This window comes from Micropterus dolomieu, linkage group LG12 (genome assembly GCF_021292245.1).
Source record: "Micropterus dolomieu isolate WLL.071019.BEF.003 ecotype Adirondacks linkage group LG12, ASM2129224v1, whole genome shotgun sequence".
Classification (NCBI taxonomy): domain Eukaryota; kingdom Metazoa; phylum Chordata; class Actinopteri; order Centrarchiformes; family Centrarchidae; genus Micropterus; species Micropterus dolomieu.
The window spans coordinates 24311100-24331415 of NC_060161.1; the positions used below are offsets into that span (position 1 = coordinate 24311100).

At 38.6% G+C, this 20316-nt stretch overlaps 3 protein-coding genes across 4 annotated transcripts in view; 2 read left to right on the plus strand and 1 right to left on the minus strand.

Annotated features, from left to right (window-relative positions):
• The window catches only part of LOC123979811 (GTPase IMAP family member 7-like), a 19616-nt gene extending 19310 nt beyond the window's left edge, over positions 1 to 306 (plus strand). Inside the window, exon 3 of one of the 2 annotated variants that reach the window (XM_046063916.1) lies at positions 20 to 306. In XM_046063916.1, coding sequence (XP_045919872.1) covers positions 20 to 144 — 125 coding nt within the window. In that variant the 3' untranslated portion in view covers positions 145 to 306. The remainder of the gene's footprint in view (positions 1 to 19) is intronic. The other variant, XM_046063915.1, reaches the window with a different exon arrangement.
• LOC123979798 (GTPase IMAP family member 9-like) overlaps positions 1 to 20316 on the plus strand; it is a 46590-nt gene that overhangs the window by 2665 nt on the left and 23609 nt on the right. The window lies entirely within an intron of this gene.
• Positions 11323 to 14112, minus strand: LOC123979814 (GTPase IMAP family member 7-like). The gene is made up of 3 exons (XM_046063918.1): positions 13226 to 14112; positions 13081 to 13104; positions 11323 to 12476 (listed from the first exon to the last, which is right to left on the minus strand). The coding sequence occupies exons 2-3, from the start codon at positions 13085 to 13087 to the stop codon at positions 11545 to 11547; spliced, it is 939 nt and encodes a 312-aa protein (XP_045919874.1). The 5' UTR covers positions 13088 to 13104; positions 13226 to 14112; the 3' UTR covers positions 11323 to 11544.

A 20316-nucleotide genomic window follows, 5' to 3' on the forward strand; every position in this document is an offset into this window, starting at 1 on the left:
GTTGGAGCGGTGATAAAAGGTTTTAGAGAATATATTAAAGCTGAAGGAGAAGACACACAACAGGAAGCAGCAAGTGGGGCAGCAATGGCTGACAAGAAAGAAGCTCAGTCTGTCTTAGATGAAGCAAAAAATGTTTCGGACTGACTGATCAGCCAGAGTACTTCAAAAGAGTTTTAACAGCATTCATAGAGTAGATCTCCAGTTTTTTATAAACCCACTGGATAATGTTGGTTGTATTCCTGTCTTTTGTTGAAATATGTGTCATTACCATGCCTTATTGCACTAATAAACATATTTTAAAACAAAGTAAAAAAGAAACATTGGTCTCTGTTTCCTTTGGCAAAAAACAGCTAACCAGAAAATTTAGAGCATTAAAAGTTTTCCTGCATTCTGGAGACATTTTCTGCTCCAATTTACGGTGAAAATGTATTTATTATATGAGGGAAAACTATATTGCATTGCATGTTTTCTTATTGTGCAAATCGACCTTCTCAAAGCATTTTCATTTGTTGGTTAGCATTTCTTTGTGCAAGCTGTTTTTAGGAACGTTTTAAACAAATGCTCTCAAAAAGTTATGTGGACAGAAATCAGCCATTTCATAATGTGCTTCAGCACCCCAAAAAATGGTCTGAAATCACCCCTGCATTTATTTAGGTTAATGTATCATATGAGGCACACAGGCACTCAGCAAGCACACAAGGTGGACTGTGGTATGTGATTGTGTTGTGGCTTTCATAATACCGTTCCTATAATATTATAATATATCATAATGTTACCTCTTTAAAAGGAGCACCATGCAGATTAGAGAGTAGACATTCTGAATGTCATGTTTTAGTGAATAGTGAAATATTTTTGGACTCAATATCTAAATTATAGAGAACAAGTTCCTTTCAAGTAAGAATAAAACAATATATTATTATTAACATATTAATTAACATATTTTAACAATATATGGATGTTGCCAGGAAGTGGGAGCTTTACTTAGTTTGACAGAGATATGTGGATTTACAGTCTCCTCCAAAAGTATTTGAACAGTAAGGCAAATTCCTTTGTTTTTGTTGTTCACTGAAGAAATGTGGGTTTAAGATCAAAAGATGAGTTCATGAGACAAGAGTTCAGAATTTCAGCTCTCATTTCGTGGTATTCACATCTAGAAGCGTTAAACAACTCAGGACATACCACCCTTTGTTTGAACCCACCCATTTTTCAAGTGAGGTTCAAACCTACAAAGACTGCATTTCCTGTTAAAGAGGATAAACCAACATGAAGACCAGAGAGCTGTCTGTGGGAGAAAAGCAAGCCATTGTCAAGCTGAGAAAAGAAGGAAAATCGACAAGAGCCAGTGGACAAACATTGGCCATAGCAAGCACAACAAGTTGGAACGTCCTGAAACAGAAAGAATCTACTGGTGTACTGAGCAACAGACATCAAACTGGTCGGCCAAGGAAAACAGTAGTTGATGACAGAAATATCGTGAGAGCTATGAAGAAACCCCCCAAAACATCAGTAAGTGACATCACCAACGACCTCCACAGTGCAGGGGTGAAGGTATCACAATCTACTGTTGGAAGAAGACTCAGAGAGCAGAAATATAGAGGCCACACCACAAGATGCAAACCACTCATCAGCAGGAAGAATCAGAAGGCCAGATGGAAATTTGCAAAGAAGTACAGAGACGAGCCGCAAAAGTTCTGCAACACAATCTTATGGACTGATGAGACCAAGATTAATCTCTACAAAGTGATGGAAAGGCCAAAGCGTGGAGAAAGGAACTGCTTATGATCCGAAGCATACGAGCTCATCTGTGAAGCATGGTGCAGGTAATGTCATGGCTTGGGCGTGCATGGCTGCCTCTGGAACAGGCTCATTAATATTTATTGATGATGTAACTGATGATGGTAGCAGCAGAATGAATTCAGAAGTGGACAGAAACATTTTGTCTGCCAATTTACGGAGAAATGCATTGAAACTAATGGGGAGGAATTTTTTCACGCAGCAGGACAATGACCCAAAGCACACTGCCAACAAAACAAAGGACTTCATCAGGGGGGAAATTGGAAGGTTTTTGACTGGCCAAGTCAATCACCTGACCTTAACCCAACAGAGCTGCATTTCACCTCCTTAAGAGGAAACTGAAGGGAGAAACACCCCGAAACAAACAAGTGAAAGCGGTAAAAGCCTGGAATAGCATCAAATAAAGAATGCAACAGTTTGGTGATGTCGATGAGTCGCAGGCTTGAGGCAGTTATTGCAAGTAAGAGTTATGCCACCAAATATTAAATGTTATTTACTTTAAGATTATTTTTTCCAATACTGTTGCTCACCTAAGAGTGCTGTGGTCTAATACAAACAGTAATATCTCCTAAGTTGTTTAACACATCTAGATGTGAGTACCAGGAAATAAAAGCTGAAATTTTGAACTTTTGTCTCATGAACTCATCTTTTGATCTAAAACCCAAATGTCTTCAGTGAACAACAAAAACAAAGCAATTTGCCTTGCTGTTCCAATACTTTTGGAGGGGACTGTAAGTACTAAAAGTAAAAGTACTCATTACGCAGAATGACCAGTTTCACAAAAATGTTAAGGTCATTGGGTTATAGTGATTTATGCATTAATGAGTAAACATTACTTTAATTCAATTCAACCTTTATTTAAGATTTTCTGATTTCTCATTTAAAATGATTTTGTTTATTTTATCTGTACTTGAAGGGAAATATTATCTGCACATTGGAGTCAAAAGCATAGGGCAAAAGATATATCACTATTCACTAAAACGTTGTCTAAAGAATAAGAGGTAACCTTAACTCACAGTCAACATTGGCAGTACAGAAAAAAAGTGCATTTTCACCACCCATTTTATTTAGCTACTGAATACAGGGTGAGAATAAGAAACAGAGGCATGCTGCAGTTGTCTTTTTAACTGTATTTTAAAAGCCCGAAGAAGATGGGGAGACTGTCAGTGCACTCGCCCACACAGCACCACCACAGCCAAGTAGAGGATGAAGCAGATGCAGTACACGGTCTTGTACCACTTGAGTGACCACAGGGTCGCTGACCAGGATGAAGATTATCAACAGGCTTGTTTGTCTATAGGATAATTAAAGCCTAATGCTTTGAGTAAATAAATAACAAAACAAATGTCAAAAGATAAGAAACTGCAACAAAATTGCTAATTGTATTAATGAGCTGCTCATCCCTGCCTGACATGTTTAGGCTCAAACCAAAGTTGTGTGAACACCGAGGTATATGTGAGGAACCTCTGTTGGCTGGTCAAGCTCTGACCTGTGACCAGGGAAGGTTTACAGGAAGTGGCAGTTTGCAGTCTTCAGCTTGAAGGAGTTTGAAAATCCCTATGTCTTCTCTTCTGTCTAAAACAGAACAGTTTGGTACTGGGGCCCTCTGGTGTCTAAAGTGTGATGGGTTTTAGTTCAAGTCAAGTCAATTTTATTTATATATCTCAAAATCACACATCACAGATTGTAGAGCTTTATAGTCAGTACAATATATGACAACCTCTAGCCCACTGAAATAGATATAACCTTTATTAATCAGGTAATCTCATCGAGATCAAGATCTCAACATAGCCAGACACAACACGAGCACATGCAGCATCAGAGACAATCACAGACGTCAGTGAAATTCAAAGACAGTTAAGTTTTAAAATTCTCAGTCTGTATTTTTTTTGTCAGAAATTTAACTAAATGTTTCTGCAAAGACACTGAAGCTGTTACATTCTTTATTTCTGTTCTTCATCGCTTAATGTGTCTCCCTCCTTCATCTCTTTTTTCTTCTCAGGTAGTGTCAGCAAAGTACTCAGATCTTGTACTGAAATATAGCAATACCACAGTGTAGAAATACTCTGCCTCCAAGACTTTTATACCACTATTAGATTGTTCATTTTGGGCTTTTAGTGATTTAGAAATTTGATAAATACCCAGTCAGAGCATGAATGCTAATGACTTTGGTGTTCCCCTGACATTGGGCCACCAGCAGATCAAAGTTTTCACTTATTCTGTTAAAAAATATGCTCAATGATTTGGCACAAAATCTGTCCAGACTGAAATATTCCAACAAATGTTAAATGGATTTCCATGAAATACAGACATTCACGGTTCCCAGACGATGAAGGTGACTGATCACCTGACTATCTAGCGCTGTCATCAGACTAAATTTTTAATTTGTCCAATACTTTGGTTTATGACCAGATACTTTCATAACTAATGTCATCCAACCAATGATGTCAGCCTCAATTGTACTTTTTGTTTTATGCTAATAACAAATGCTAACATACCGAACTAAGATGATAACATGTGAAACATTAACATCTTATTCTTGTTTCACTCTTTACAGTAATCTTTGACAAACATATTTGGCTTCCTCTGTTATGAAATAGATGTAATTATTCCAATGCACCATTCATAAATCAATTACCTTACCAATGAAAAACAGAAATGGAGAAATATAATATTTTCATGTTTCAATTCATTCTTTGTTCTTATAAGCTTGGTCTGCATTGTGATCTACAAAGACCTGTTTTTTGGTAGAACAGCAGAAGGCCTGTCTAACAAGATTATGTATGTGTAAGTTATATTTTCTGGTTAGCTTTCATAATTCTAAGAAGCGTATTACAAATGAATAAACACAATCAGCTCAAAGTTTAAAGATAGTTTAGACCATTTTCTCCTGCTTCTTCAAGAGTCACGTATCATTAAAGGCTTTAACTCTGTTTTAACTTTGGAAGTAATATTCCCTCCACGACATCATTTGCTTCATCTTTCATGACAGCACCTGCTGCCCTCTTTGCTGCTTCCAGTGATGTGTCTGCTCCCTCAGCTGCATGATATCCTGTAACACCTCCGCTCAACACTTCCAATACAACAGACGCCCCTCTAAGGGCTGCTGTTCCTCCTGCTGCTGCTGCTCCAAATACTTTCCTACGCCAGGACATCCTTGCCCACATGTTCCATGATGATGCTTCTAATGAAGGTTAAAAAAAAATCATTTATAAAGTTTTTTTCTTTTTAATTTAAAAGTATTTATTACTTACCCATTTATCTCTATGGAAAATATGAAGATACTTGAACAGGACACGTTTTAGCCATGTTGCATTAGAACAACCAAATAGAGAAAGTTGCTTTTATTCTTTTGAATGAATGTAAGTGTTCTGTTCTGAATATTTATTGTTGTCTTTGCTGACTGTATGCCGGAGAATTTACAATAAATATTTAGTGTCAAAAGTTAAAAACTCCTAGTTTCATATCATAATGATCTAACAATAGTGAGTAAAATATGCGTGGCTTTCATTACAAATTATAATAGGTAAGGTTGTACATGTTTTATGTTCACCCCCTCTGAATTCAGATAATAGAGTTTGTAAGGGCACAAGGAAACCAGTGGGTATCATTTAGTAACGTTAAGTTACTCTTGCATGCAGCATGTTAAGCTAACCACAACGTGCCTTACTCTAACGTTACACTGTTACCCACTGAAATGTCCCGGTTCCTACACGTTAACATATAATGTAGATAAATAATGAAGACATGTCAAAGAAAGACACAGATACTTACAAGACCAAAGTAAATGTCTTTTTGCTTCCAGTGTTTGCAGTAAACTCTCGCCCGTTGCTTGCTGAAAGGCCGAAATCGTAATGTATCCCTTGTTTAAAAATGACAGATGACTTTATCGCGAGATCTGGCCGTCCTTGATGTCTAACTTTCAAGTCTCGCGTTGCCAGTAGTCATGTGTCAGTAGGGCTACAGCTGACATCTAGCGGTTGAAACTAGTAATTGGATTTTGTTTTAAATTAAAATGAAAGTTAATGTAGTGAATGTTACAGCGAAAATAAATTTAAATGTTTCAAATATTTACTTGCATTTGATGAAATGATATCACGCACCTCAACAGCTGCATGGGTGAAAACTACATGTAACCTATTTGGTCTGAAACAGGGCTACAGCCAAGCTGTTGCTATTAGATCACTAATTGCCTCTATTTCGCTGAGTGGACTAAAAGCAGACCACACGTAGCCTGTCCAAATAAGAGCTAAATCGTAGCTACAGATAGACCATATCAATTTAATGACACTTAATATCTTGTTGATATTATTGAGATTGCAAAAATAATAGGATATCAACCATCTCATGTGGGCCAGGGCAAAACCCATTTTTACTAATTGTTGACTTTTTTGACTAAAACTGGCCTACAAATAGCCGGTCTGTCTACGAGCTAAATCGTGGCTACGCACAGGCTGCACGTAAATCATGCGTTAGAAATGAAATAAAAAATCACTTTGTAATCACTGTAGACCTTGCTTAAATGATGGAATATCATACACATTGCAAGTTATTTTGGCAAAAAACGGCATGTAACCACTTGTAAAGTTATTGTGGCTAGAAGTGGGTTACTCATAGCCAGACTAAATCAGGTCTATAGTAAACCTAGACGGTGAAATGACGGCTATTGCTTTCTGGGGAGCCCTTATCAGCTAAACAGATGAGTAAAACACCATCCTGGAATGCACACCAGTGTTTCCCATATGGTCATTTATTTGTGGCAGCCCGCCACAATATCAACGCTGACCGCCACAGATTGATTTTTCGTTTTTTTTACTAGGCCTATTTTAAATCTATTTGATTGCAGAGCGCCATAGCGCATTCGCGCAGTACTTTCTCTCGCGCGTCCCTCTCTCTTTCTCACTCACTCGTCCTTCTCTCTCTCACTCGCTCTCTCTCCCTCTCGAATACCGCTGCACAAATCAGTCCAACACAATGCTGTCAATGTCGGAGACCCAGAAAAAAGTTATTAGCAAGCATGTAAGGAGTCTAGCTAATAAGGAGAGCTAACGTTAAGTTAATGTTGAAAACACCTGGGTGGGTTTTTGAGGCTAGCACGCTGTACATAGCTGGTAGTCAATATCGACTGCACGCGCAGGTCAGATATAACGATAGCTCTGTTGGGGGTTAACATTAGTTTAGCTTTGAGAATTACAAATGTCTGTTAGCCAACAACAGGCCAGCTAGCTTAATGTTATCAACTACAGTTTACTGGGCGTCTTGTTTAATAACGTTAAATCCAGTGATGCTGAAATGGAAGACGTCTCTTCTAGCATCGCTCGCATTGTATCTTTTACCTTTCGTTGTTCATTTGGTTTTAATGCGAATTATTTCCAAACACAACTCCTTTAACAAAATTAGTCGCGGAGGCCCAAAGTTAATGAGTTACCGGAGTGAACACGAGTGACAGCCATAGTGACTGCAGACGGCAATGTCAGTGAGAGGAAGCGGGGCTGAGTCACTGTAGCACTGTGCGTGTGTGTGGTCTTAACTGTTGTCAGGGAGATATGCTATTTTTAACAAATTCTTATCATTTTCGCCGGTTAGTTGATTGTTCTTTTGCACTCGCAAAAAACCTGGTTTAACGCTAACCATATGTTATGTTGCTCTTTTTTAAGCACCAGACATAATGTTAAATAAGGAGACAAATTAAAGTGGGGGAGAGATCACAGTACAGTTTGTCTTTCATTCAACTAATGATAAGTGGCACATATTTTAAAACGGTCAAAATTACTTTTATTGACTTTCTCGTGAAAAGGTTGAAGTCAAACTTTGCATTACATGCACAACTAACCTGCTAACAGACACACAGCACAATCATTGTCCAATCAAAACTACAAAAAGACATCATAAAGTCACAGCAAACCCAGCGCAACGACATTAAATAACGTTAACAAGTTTTCTTGCCGGGTTTGACTCCCGGGGCTGAGTCAGCTAATAAGACCGCTAGCTGCAGGGCTACCAAAGCTAACCTGCTAATGTTAACTTTATGCGGGGGAGCGCCGTCATTCTCTGCTGGGTCCCCCTGCCCTTGTCTGAGAACCTCCAAAGTAACAGCAGAGAAAATCTAAAAATATTTTCTCCATAAAACATGATCCAGTTTCATCAAAATCAGTGAAGTTGTGTTTGTTTTGTCCAGTAACATTAACATTAAGCAGTGAGGCATGTCTACTGATATAACATTAGGCCAGGATGAGTCATCTTTTTTTTTATTTTTTACATAATGTTAACTGAAGTATTCCAGGAAATTACAAACTCTAAATAAACGATACGATAAAAATTGCTTCAAAACAATGTTTTCATTTCGTTCCCCAATATTAGTGCATTTGTGACATATAGATCATCTAAACGCAATTAAACATCAATTTTGGTTAACTTGTTGTTATCTGATGCTAACAGTTAACTAGCTAACGTTAGCTAAAATGAGCTAGCTTGTCTGAACCACAGTTATTTATATAGCCATATAGCATTATTATATAGTTACTTTTTTCAGAATATATTAAAGCTATCATAGCTTTTTTAATATATAATATATTAATATATATAGACCTTTGTGGCTAACTTGCAGTATTACCGCCTTACCTACTAATGCTGAAGTCCTCTGTTACGTAAGACCTGTTGCCTTGACACCGCGCTCCATCTTGAATGTATACTCCTTGCTGCTCACCTCTTCAGAAACTTTCGGCGCTTTGTCTCGCCCCTTTTTATAGAAGCCTGTATACAGGCTAATTACATGTGGCTTACCTTTGCCAGTCTCTGCCTGTACTGTTACTATTAATAGTCTCTTAGAATCTTTAGAGCTTTCTGCCCTGCACTTTTGACAACCATCTCTAGGTGATCCTGGGCCCATAACCATAACAGTATGATTGTTCGATTCTGGCGTGCACACCCAGTGCTAATCTATGAATAATGATGGAGTAATAAAACATGGTGGGGCATCAGCGCTCGTGGTGGAACTCTCCCTCTGGACATGTCACATGTCAATCGCAGCACATCTTATTGGTTGTTGGCATTGCTCATCATACAAGACCTGTGTTAACACATTGAGAGCACATTTGTTTCTATTATGTCAACATTCCCATTTACAGTCTCTTGAAAGTCAGTATTCTTCAACTCCTCAACATTAATGACCCGAAGACCACAAGACCACAATGTAGGTTACCAAGTGCAAAACAGACATGGGCTCCTACTCTGGAAATGCCCCTTTCATGTCTAAATTTTGAGACTGGGGAGAAACTGTATTCTGTTACAGTACAAAAAAAGACGTAATCAGATTACAGGTAGGGCCTACATTTTGTAATATCGGGGATTACTCATAAGGTTTCCATGAAACAGAAAACGCAGTGCAATTTGCCTCTGTATATGTTTTTAATAAACGGTCTATGTGTACCTGTTTCTGTTAAAACACAAAGCTAGGGAGGGACATGCTGCAGGTGCTGATTGGCGTTTACAGTCACCAGTAGTGCCGAATGTGTGTTTCGCCAGGTTTACGCTCCCACCCTGTCATGAAGACTCTGTGTGGACCAGTTCCAGCTCTCAGTGAGTAAACACGGTACCTGGACCGGGACGGAGCACAGCCTCCGAGACCAGCAGAGGCCAGTTTGACCACTGTGAATACAGACGGTAGAGGTTGTTCATGCCGTGTACACTGGGATGCTGCTGAGTGAGGTGTCGTTGGCCGCTCGCCTCACTCCGGTTCCCAATTAGGCGCCCCACCCTGCAATCATTCCCTGCTGCCCACCCAAACGGCCTGAAAACTTCCAGTGCTTGAGTTAAGGTGTAACAAACACTCCCCCGGTACTCTGAGCTCTCAGTACAGGCAGAGCTAATCTGACCAGTGGTTGCACAGCTAACTGAGCTAATAACAGCAGTTAGCTGTTAACTAACTTCAACCACAAGTAAAGCCATCTGTCCATCAGGAAACTCTGTGAATCACAGAGACATCAGAGAGAACACTAGAATATATAATATTTCTCCTTCATATTTGATCCAGTTTCACCAAAATCTGTGAAAAATGTGTTTTTGTCCAGTAATCAGTAGGGCCCGGCCCCAGAAACACTATGCTTCATCAGCATTAGGCCTATATTGAGAAATCTTTTCAGTAAGTGCAGAATGAGTCATCAACATTTTAAAATGCTTTTCTAAATGGCTTAAATATCATCAAGAATACCTACAAAACACATTTTTTTTGTCATTGATGTGCCAGATACTGCCATAATGATGACATCAAATAAAACACATTTAAACATGCATTATGATTTCATGGTGATGGAAGCTGTTGTATATTTCTCTAGAAATACACTAGTAATAACAAGTAATTAGTAATTATACATTATAATGTAATTTATATTACATTTTTAAAGTCAGCAGCATTAGGCCTATATTGAGAAATCTTTTCATTAAGTGCAGAATGAGTCATTAACAAATTAATATGCTTTTCCAAATGACAAACTCCTAAATATCATCAAGTCCAAGTGAAGTCACATGACATTTGAGTTAAAGTTAAAGTCGAGTTGCAAGTCTTCTTTGATTTTGTGAAGTCTAAAGTCATAATTTTTGACTCAAGTCTTACTCGAGTCCAAGTCATGTGACTCGAGTCCACAACTCTGGACAGTGATGTGTAATCCTGTGATGGGATACTAAGACGTTGTCTGTGACAAAATAAAGTTTGCCGATTGATCCCATCCAATCACAGCGAAGTATAGGACTCGTTCTACAATTCCTCGCCAATTAATCCTAAATCCACACAATGGTTAATCTGATCCGCTGTCAAATCGTACCTTGGGCAACCAGGAGCGCCACTTCAAATTGTCGGCAGAATGACAATGCCTCTTTGGCGTGTCTGACTTTCAGGTTGCTGTAGAATAAGAATTAGTTGCCTATGTAATGTCCCTAAGAGAGTGGTGCAGTCTCTTGACTCCGGGGTGTCACCACAATGAACCACAGAAATCCTAATAACATAGAATGAATAGTCCTTGTAAGGTGCCATAACTCAGTATAGTGTCCGGCTATTGGGTCATCCTGAATAGATTGGATGCAGTACACGACACGGATGAAAAAGTCATAAACATCATTAATGTTAGCAGTAACAAATGGCTGCCCACATGCTAAAAGTCCAACTAAAATTATTACTCGGCTAATAGGACTACTGTAGCATGTCTAAACTAGCTATGAATTTTAATAACTTTATGAGAATTAATACCCAATTATGAATTTTAATACTCAGAAAACATCAATCCATAAAAAGCTCTCGTTTAAAAAGGGGCACCACCGCACTTGTTATTATCCTAAACTCTCCGGACCTCTAGGTAGCTTTTAATAATTATACAATTATTCACCAGTGATCAGTTAGTTAATAATCGCTCAATTATCTTAAATCAATCAGTCAGTCTCATATCTAAAGGGTCAATTATCTTGGCAGGGACGTAGAAATAGGCAACACACACAATTCCTTGATTACAGTGAATTTATTAACTAACTAAAGCGATATAAAAGGGTGGTTAAATACATCAGAGAAATAAACAATGGCTGAATAATGAGAATGGAGGTTCGATTGTGGGAAACATTTGACTCATATGGCAACTAACCAATGCAATTAGATGATAACTCGGTTAAATTTGTTTAGGGGTATAAAGATTCCATATGCTGGACTAAAGAAAAATGGATTAGCAACCATTGGACGTCACTGATCACAGAATGTAGGATTTTGGCTTACTGCTTGTGTTTCTTCCCGAGAGTCAATTGTGCTTTTTTCTTGACAGCAACTACTGCCCTCTTTGCTGCTTCCTTGGCTACAAGATATCCTTGAAAACCTCCCATCACTGCTCCTGAAACCAATCCCAATAAACCCAGTGGCATACCCAAAAAAGCTCCTAACAACGCACCTGTTCCAATACCTACAAATTTGGCCAAAACCTCCCTGACTGTTTTATTCTCAGCCAGCTTTCTGATCTCTTCCTCTGACATGTTTTCTGATTCCAGTCTAATCTGCTTCTCCTCCTGTTGTATTTGTTCCTCCACTGCTTTTAGCATCTCATTGGTGTAGCAGCTCCCGTTGTTTTCCATCACGATCTTTTCTATTGTGTTAAGTAGCTCCTCCATCTGGAACCGGTTGCTCCTGTATTCATCCTTTGGGTTTTCGTTCCAGTATTTATTATCAATGACGTGGCAACGGCCTCCGCACTTCTTCACCAGCTCACTCATGTACTCATTCTTCTGGACATGATCCTCAATTTTCTGTCCTTTACGGAGCTGGTCACCATGAGTAAAGAGAACTATTGCATATTTGAAAGCTTCTTCAGAAAAGTATTCGATTATTTTGTTGATGACAGCCTGCTCATGCTCTGTGACTTTCTCTAATTTAAGCAAAATGAGAAAAGCATGAGGACCAGGAGCGGACTTTACGATACAGCTCACTATCTCAGACTTCAGCTCCTCCTCAGATCTATCAGTGTCAAAGAAACCAGGAGTGTCGATCAAAGTGATGCTTCTTCCATTGACAGATCTGGTCTCTGCTTGACATTTTCTTGTTCCAGAGTCGAGAGAATCATCGATCTCGAACAGTTCCTCTCCAAATATGGTGTTAGCCAGGCTGCTTTTTCCAACTCCAGTTTTTCCCAAGATGACAATTCTTCTGTTTAACGCTGAAAGAAAATATCATTCATTTATACTGTCATTTATTTGTGTTTTGTTTTCGTAAATAAATATACATAAAAGCTCAATTACAAAAGAATCTCATTGATCAAAAATCAAAATGAAAAAATAAGTAGTTAGTAGGCTACTCAGAAAATATCTGCATTAGCATAATACACAAATTAATAATGTTATCAATACATAAAAAAATTTTTTTAGTGATCAATATAACCTCAATTTGTGATACATAGTAAATATTTATACAGTAGCCTATCAATCGCTGTTCAACAACATAAACTAATCATTTTGTAAACAGCTTTTAACAGGAATCATCTGGTTCATTTGGCCCTGATCCTGATCTCAGTCTGTTAAGTTCGGGTATCTGATACCAAGTCCAATCTAAATGTTGATTAAATGTTTATCTGACACATTAAAAATTCTACTGATTGTTGATTAGGTCTACAATAGTTAGGCTAGCCTACAGCATGTTTCAAATATCATTGTAAGGATCATTTCGGCAAAATATGTGTTTACCGAAAATACGTTTTAGATTATTAATAAATAGCCCTACAGTGAGCAGTGTTAGGCCAAGTGAAAGACATAGCTTTAACTTACCATCCATGTTGTTAAAAGAGAGATCTGTGAAGAGTAAACACCGATAGGATTTATCAGACAACCGTCCTGTGTGTGTTTTCTCCTGTGCTCTGAATATAGAGTGTATATAAAAAGGCTCTGATGCAGGTTGTATTTATAACTTTACTTTCACTTGCTGTTGGAACTGTGGGGGTGTTGTGCCCTTAAAAAGGGGGAAAATAACGAGAAAGTTGAGGAAACACGCACACGCAGCTCTCGCCTTCACTCGTCTGTATTGAATGAGTTTTTGAACAATGTATACAAGAAAACATACATTTCAATATTAGTGCACTCATCAGATTCAGGACCACAGTCACAAGTATCTTCTTAATGCATTCTAAATTATCTTTTTAACTAAATTACCATATGAAATGTAAAATGTTTTTAACAAAGTTATCAAATTACATTAATACTCATTTTTACATTAGTTCTCGCATAACACTAAAATGAATTATACTTTCAATAGTATTCATTGTCTCAGCATGACACAAACTCACCCTTATTAGTGATAAATTCACAATAAATTTTACAACAGAAATATGTGGATGTCAGTAGCTAGCTTAAACACCAACGACAAAGTTAACACTCGTGTATATAGCGGGACTCTGACACGACGGAGCCACGAGGTCTCCGGCTGCTAGCATACATAGACACATTTTCTCAGTTAGCACAAAACTCTTTAACGATATACGCATGTAAAACGTCTCTTTTACTCATATAAAACCACAGTAACATCACGAAATGTAGCCTACTATCAGCATATGTTAAAATCTACATTGTTTTGTGAGTGGTCATTACCTTAAAAAGGGGGAAAATAACGAGAAAGTTGAGGAAACACGCACACGCAGCTCCCGCCTTCACTCGTCTGTATTGAATGAGGAAGAGGAGCGCGCCGGAATCCCCCTACTGAAACCCCAAGGCATTACCAAAAGATCGACGAATAATCAACCCATACAGACGAAGATCAGTATTATCTGCATTCAACTTCTTAATATAACTCTAATTTTAAACAGTGACAAAACTTAATACGCATTATAATATAACCATTAATATAAACAAAACTTAATACGCATTTTATAACAGACTATTTTATGCAATAATGAGTTATGAACTATAATGTCACATACCACTTGTCACACTCACTTGTCACATCTGTCTCAATATATAACATAGGCTACTCAAGTTCAGCCACTTGTCTCACTGAGCTATTCTCAAAACCTTGAAATCAGTTGCGTCCAAGGGATTCAAGATAGCGTTAAAGTGTTGAAATGAAGACACACCTATTAATATTACACTAATAGTTCTTAATTTTTTATTTTAAAATGTTGCTTTTGCTATAAAGTTAGATAAAATAAATTGATTGGGTTATATATTATTTATATTGTTGATTTTCTTGTTATTGCCGGTATGACTAGGTATGAAAAGCCTAAATAATAAATTTGCATAATAATGTTACTTAATATTGGTCACAGCTGAGATATTTGGGCAGAATATGACAACGTTTTGTGAGTTTCCTACTGTGAAAAACAGACAAACACAACTGGAAACATGTTAGTTTGAACTATGTTGGTTAAAACTAAGTTAGTTCAAATTACGCTGGTACCAATAAGATACGACCGTTTTGAGAAACGATCGTACTTCTGATGTTTGTTAGTTTATGATGCATCGTACCAAGATAGTTCAGTGCTACCCCGGGAAACGCCAATACAACAATCACACAGGCGGGAAACACACAAGGGTAGGAAGCGTAATGATCTGAAACAAGACGAGAAGTGAATAACAGAGTAAACCAGATAACACAGAATGATATCTACCTGCGATGTCTAACCATTGCGTATCAGATACTGTTGTCTCTCAAAAGAAGCCCATGTAGTAGTCTTAATTTTGGCTGGTGGTCCTAGGAAACAACAGTTTTCACATATCTGTTTACAAGGCAATATTTCCAGGTAGTGAAACAGTTTTACCGACCCATGTACAAAGATCACTTCCTTCCACAATCTAGGGCTTCAACACAGACCACCTATTGCTAAGGTCTGTGCTTGTCCAAATATCAAGGGGATTAATTAAAAGTCAATTATCTGGAGAAGGACAATTTAGCAAGATTAGGGGTTTCTCTGTGAATTCAGTCTCAGCCCCACCTATTAATATCCAATGCCCTTTCATCTGTGGGGTGGTAAATGGACCTCTGCCTATGTATTTGTACTTAGTTTAAATGTTGTAGCTTATGCAAATTTAATGAGCATTTTAGTTGCATCTTTTTAATGTGCACACCACAGCCTAATGCATAATTAAAGATTTCACAGATAATGGAACATGTTTATTCCAATGGAGTTTTATCCAATAGAGGAAAATTAAAGAATAACCAAATAAAAGAGAAGAAAGGACATATAGAAAATCATTTTTGTCAAGAAGGGAGCTCAGTATTTTTTTTGTTTTGTTTTTTAAAGCACAAGAACCCTCAATTCAGTCAATTATTATAATGTGGATCAAATCGAATCTGGATTTGCGTAACTAAAATGCTGGTGTCAGGTATCTTTACTGACAAGAAAACTCTACACCAACAGAAGGAAGCATAATGGGGAAGAACTAAAATGAACACTGCCTTGTAAACTGCAGTACACCAATGATGCCTTATACCAGACAGTAGGAATGGCCCAGGTGCATGAGTTTTATACTACTTACAATACTATTTAATATGCTTTTTTTTCAGGACCCCATGACTGTTTACTCATGTTTACTGTAGACTTACAGCACAGACAGTGTTATGCTATGTTGCGGTTCTATGTTTTTTCAAGCATTGTCACCACCGTCAGTCTACATTATATCATGAAAACTCACGGCAGGGATCCACTTGTAAAAATTGCTCCGTAGGCTGCTAGTGTTCAGTAACTCCAAAGGATACCTTTTAAAGTAATGAAAAAAATAAACCATAAATAGTATAACGTTACTAGTATGTAACATAAAGTAGCTCACAGCATGCATTAGTTAGCTACCATCACCTGCGCACAAGATAAACTCTTTCTCCCAATTTATAAAGGATACTCTAAGGCACTCTATATTATTCCTAACAATTAACAAGTGATTGTTAATAATGTAATAAATTATTTAATGCAACTTGCCCATTTCTTGGGGCGGCTGTGGCTCAGGAGGTAGAGCGGGTTGGCCGTTAATCGGTAGGTCAGCAGTTCAATCCCGGCTCCCCCTTGGTTGCGTGTCGAAGTGTCCTTGGGCAAGATGCTGAACCCTGAATTACCCCTGGCGGCTGTTCCACCAGTGTATGAGTGAGTGTGAATGTTACTTTCCGTTTGAGCACTCAGGCTCAGTGTATGACTGGTGAATGCAGATGTAGTGTAAAAGCGCTTTGAGTGGTTAAAAAGACTAGAAAGGCGCTATACAAGTACAGAGCATTTACATTTCTTTGCTTTCATAAGAGAGGAAGATCAGATGAAAACAAGTTCATAATCATCTCAAGTTTTACTTGCTAAATCCTTAACTACAGATTCCTCTGTCGAACTGCAAACAGTTGCCAATTTACACACCAGCAGATATGGAGTAATATTAGCATTCAATTGGAGTTGTGCTTCCAGCCACCTTATGAATGCAAGTTCAATATTCGCTCTCACTCAGGGAAACCCCAAGCTCTTTGGCAGATAAATGCTCCACTATGTTCACCAAGTAGCCGCTAATTTTGTCTGTTTACCGTTTTGGTGCTCTGCTTTTTCACTGAAAAAAACCTGCCTGCTGTGTCTGGAATCAACAATGATGAAAGTGGTGGGGGTGAACCAAAACAGAAAAAATGTGGGCTATAAAACCAAAACAATGAGCTGAAAGATGTACAAAGGCTCAGTAGATCTGAGGCAAACTGCTGCGTTGTATGAATCAGTATTTACTCTGCCACTCTGTCTAGAGGGCATACACTTAAATAAATGTTGCAAGAGAGACTGAGGGTGAAGGAGAGACTATATCTGAAGTACACACATGTCCTGTGCATGTGTGTTTGTTTGTGTGTCACATTGTAGAGCAGTGCTGTAGATAATCTCATCCTGATAGTGCTATGTTTATGTCAGCTGAGACAGACAGCTTATTGTCATCGTCCTCTGCCCCAGACATACGCCCTCGTCTCTCTCTCCGTCTCTGTCTCATCACTCCTCAGTGTTGTGACTCCCACCTGACGTCCAGACAGGTCTCAGCCTCCTGCAAGCTGGATAATCAAAATCCTGTAAGTGTACTGTCAATGACTTCCTCACACAAAGTAGACATGGACCCACACATACACATCTGACCACATGTGCAGAGACACATACACACCCCAGGTCTCTGTGTAATCCAGAGGCAACCGTTTACAGCATGTGATGCAATCTGTTAATTTGAATTTGTCTGTGTTTATGTGGGTTTATGGACAAAAACATCAGCTCTGACATTGAGTTATAATGGTATTGAATAAAACCAGTTTTCACCCAAAAGGCAAGTTTGGGGAACATGGACTATATACTGACTGTTTGATTGTAAAATACCCATAATATGTATAAATTTGTGTCTCCCAAATCTGGGAATCGGAAAGGAACTCATTGTTTCTAAAGAAACCACTGCAGATCTATTGATGTTCATGTTGATGCACATAATGCCTGCAAGGCTGTAGATTAGGTGTGTCCAAGCTACGACATACAAGCCATGTGTAGGCTGCTCCTTGATTCATAAGGCCTGTTAGTTATTTTAAAATTAATGTTATATTTGACCCGCTTACTATATTAAAATGCAGTTCCTACTGTGAATGCTAGGTGTCACTATCACTATATGTGCAGATTGCTTGCACACTCTTTCTAAAAAGATTTTTTTTTCCAGTCACAGAAGGTGGACAGTGAATGCAGGAGATTTCAGACACAGCTGCAAAATAACTACTTTTTTACAGTGTGGAGTTACAACTGATGGCACTCCGGTCATGACAGGTGAGCGGAATGGAGTGGCATCCCTAGCATACAATAAAGTTAGGGAGCCTGGAGGAGGGACCATGAAATTGCATTGTATTATACATCAGGAAGCCCCCTGCACCACAGCCACACAGCTGGGTGATGTGATGAGTACCTTGGAGAATACTATTAATCTCATCTGATTAAGAGTACTTAATCACCGGTAGTTCCAGGCTTTCCTGTCGGAAATTGATGTGCAATACGGATGTAATCTACCACTCACATGTGTTGACTTAGTTGTGGGACAGTTCTGGAGCGGTTCTGTTTGCTGAGATTTAAAATAGACAAATATGACATGAGACTATGAGAATACTGTTTATTTTTTTATTTTTTTTTATCCTGTTCTTAAACCCTTTCTTTGTTGATGTGGCAGATGGACCTACCGTTGGAGTGTATTGAAATGCAATGTGGTGATACTCTCCAAAGTCGCCCAGCAGCTCCTGCTGTCAAGACTTCCACAGGGGTTTGCAAAAGTCCAGATTTCCCCAGATGAGGCACCATGCTCAGTGTATTTGCCTCTTTATAAATCTATGAGCAAACATTTTATCATCATTTGGTATTGGATGGTTGGTGCTGATGAGCTGATATGCTGCAGTGGGCATATTGTATCATTTGCGGTTACTGGTGCTTGTGTGTTGGTCTGAAAACGTAATTTCGCTGCTCCAGCTCAACCCAATTAAATTTGTTAGATTTTTCATTACAGCAGCTCATTATTTAAACTTGCAATATTTCTGCTCAATCACTCATCGTTTCCTGCTTCTATCTCTTGCTCTGTGTCAAAACATCTAGCTATTTCTCTACCTCCATTAGTGAAAATAGTACATTTATCAACTGTAGATTATTCATGTTGGAGTCATGTTGGAGGCGAGGCTTAGTGAATTGGAAAGTCGGCTCCGCACCATAGGAACTTCTGGACCTGGCACGCTCTGCAGCAGGAGGTTGCAGAGCGTGCCAGGTCGCTCTGCAACCTACAGTGGGTGACCGTTCCCCCTGGCAGGATGAAGTCCGACGCTCCTGATTTTACGCATCATCCATGTGCTACTGCAGCTGAAGGATCTCCACAGCTCTGCGCAAATTTCTATCTCACAGAGAAAAGAGAGGTTTGGTAGAAACAGTGTAGAGAGGCTGCCGCAGCTGTTGAGTGGAGCCTAATTGTAGCAAAATGGCTACATCTAGTAATAATGATAAGAATAAACAATATCTGATATTTTCATTTACCACTAGGCCAACATGCTTGCAGCTATGACTGTTTCTTTGCAGCAAGACAGTAACACGAGTAATTGTAATTTGTTACTTTCCACCTCAGGGTACAAATTAAAGCAAAAATATTGTGAAAACTGGAAAAGAAAATGGCATTGCACCAATTTGGAAGATTCTTGTTTAATCTGGAAAGATAGGAAGCATATAGGAAGGCCCTCCGTAATGCCAGAGCAGCCTATTACTCGTTAATAGAGAAAAATAAGAACAACCCCAGGTTTCTTTTCAGCACTGTTGCCAGGCTAACAGAGACTCACAGTTTTATTGAGCCATGTATTCCTATAACAACCTCATAATCTTCTTTGATGATAACAGTGTAATTTGAGACAAAATTCATTACCTCCTGCCCTCAACCACTACTGATTTATCTTCAAACTCAGGAACCTTAGAAAAAGCTGTAAAAGCTGATATGGATTAAGACTGCTTTCTGTCATTAATGTTTACTAACTAACTTCAGTGATTTTTTTTTTTTCATCTAAGCCATCAACATGTCTCTTGGACGCCATTCAAACCAGGCTGCTTAAGGAAATTGTACCCTTAGCTTGCATTTCTTTACTAGATAAGATCAATCTGTCTTTACTAACAGGCTATGTGGTGAAAATTACAAATGCATTTAACACAATTGACCATCACATCCTATTACACAGACTCAAATATTTAATTGTCATTAAAGGGACCTCATTAAGCTGGTTGATGAAAACAGAGCCCCCGGTACCAGGTGCAGTCGGGCTGTAGGCAAAATCTCTAACTGAAACTTTTTTCTCTTGCTGTTTTAAGTCCAAAACCCGCCTATTTTGTTGCTCAGAGTATAAGCGGGCACCATCTTGATTATTGCGCAATCTCTGCGAGCTGCCTGCCTGCTCTGACATTTCTGCAGAGTAGAAACTTGCCGCTTGAGAACACACTGTGTTTTTCGACATTATGTGGATGACCCGTTGAAGATACATAGACATGTACCAAATGAAAGGTCTGCTCAAGCCGGATCGATTGATGC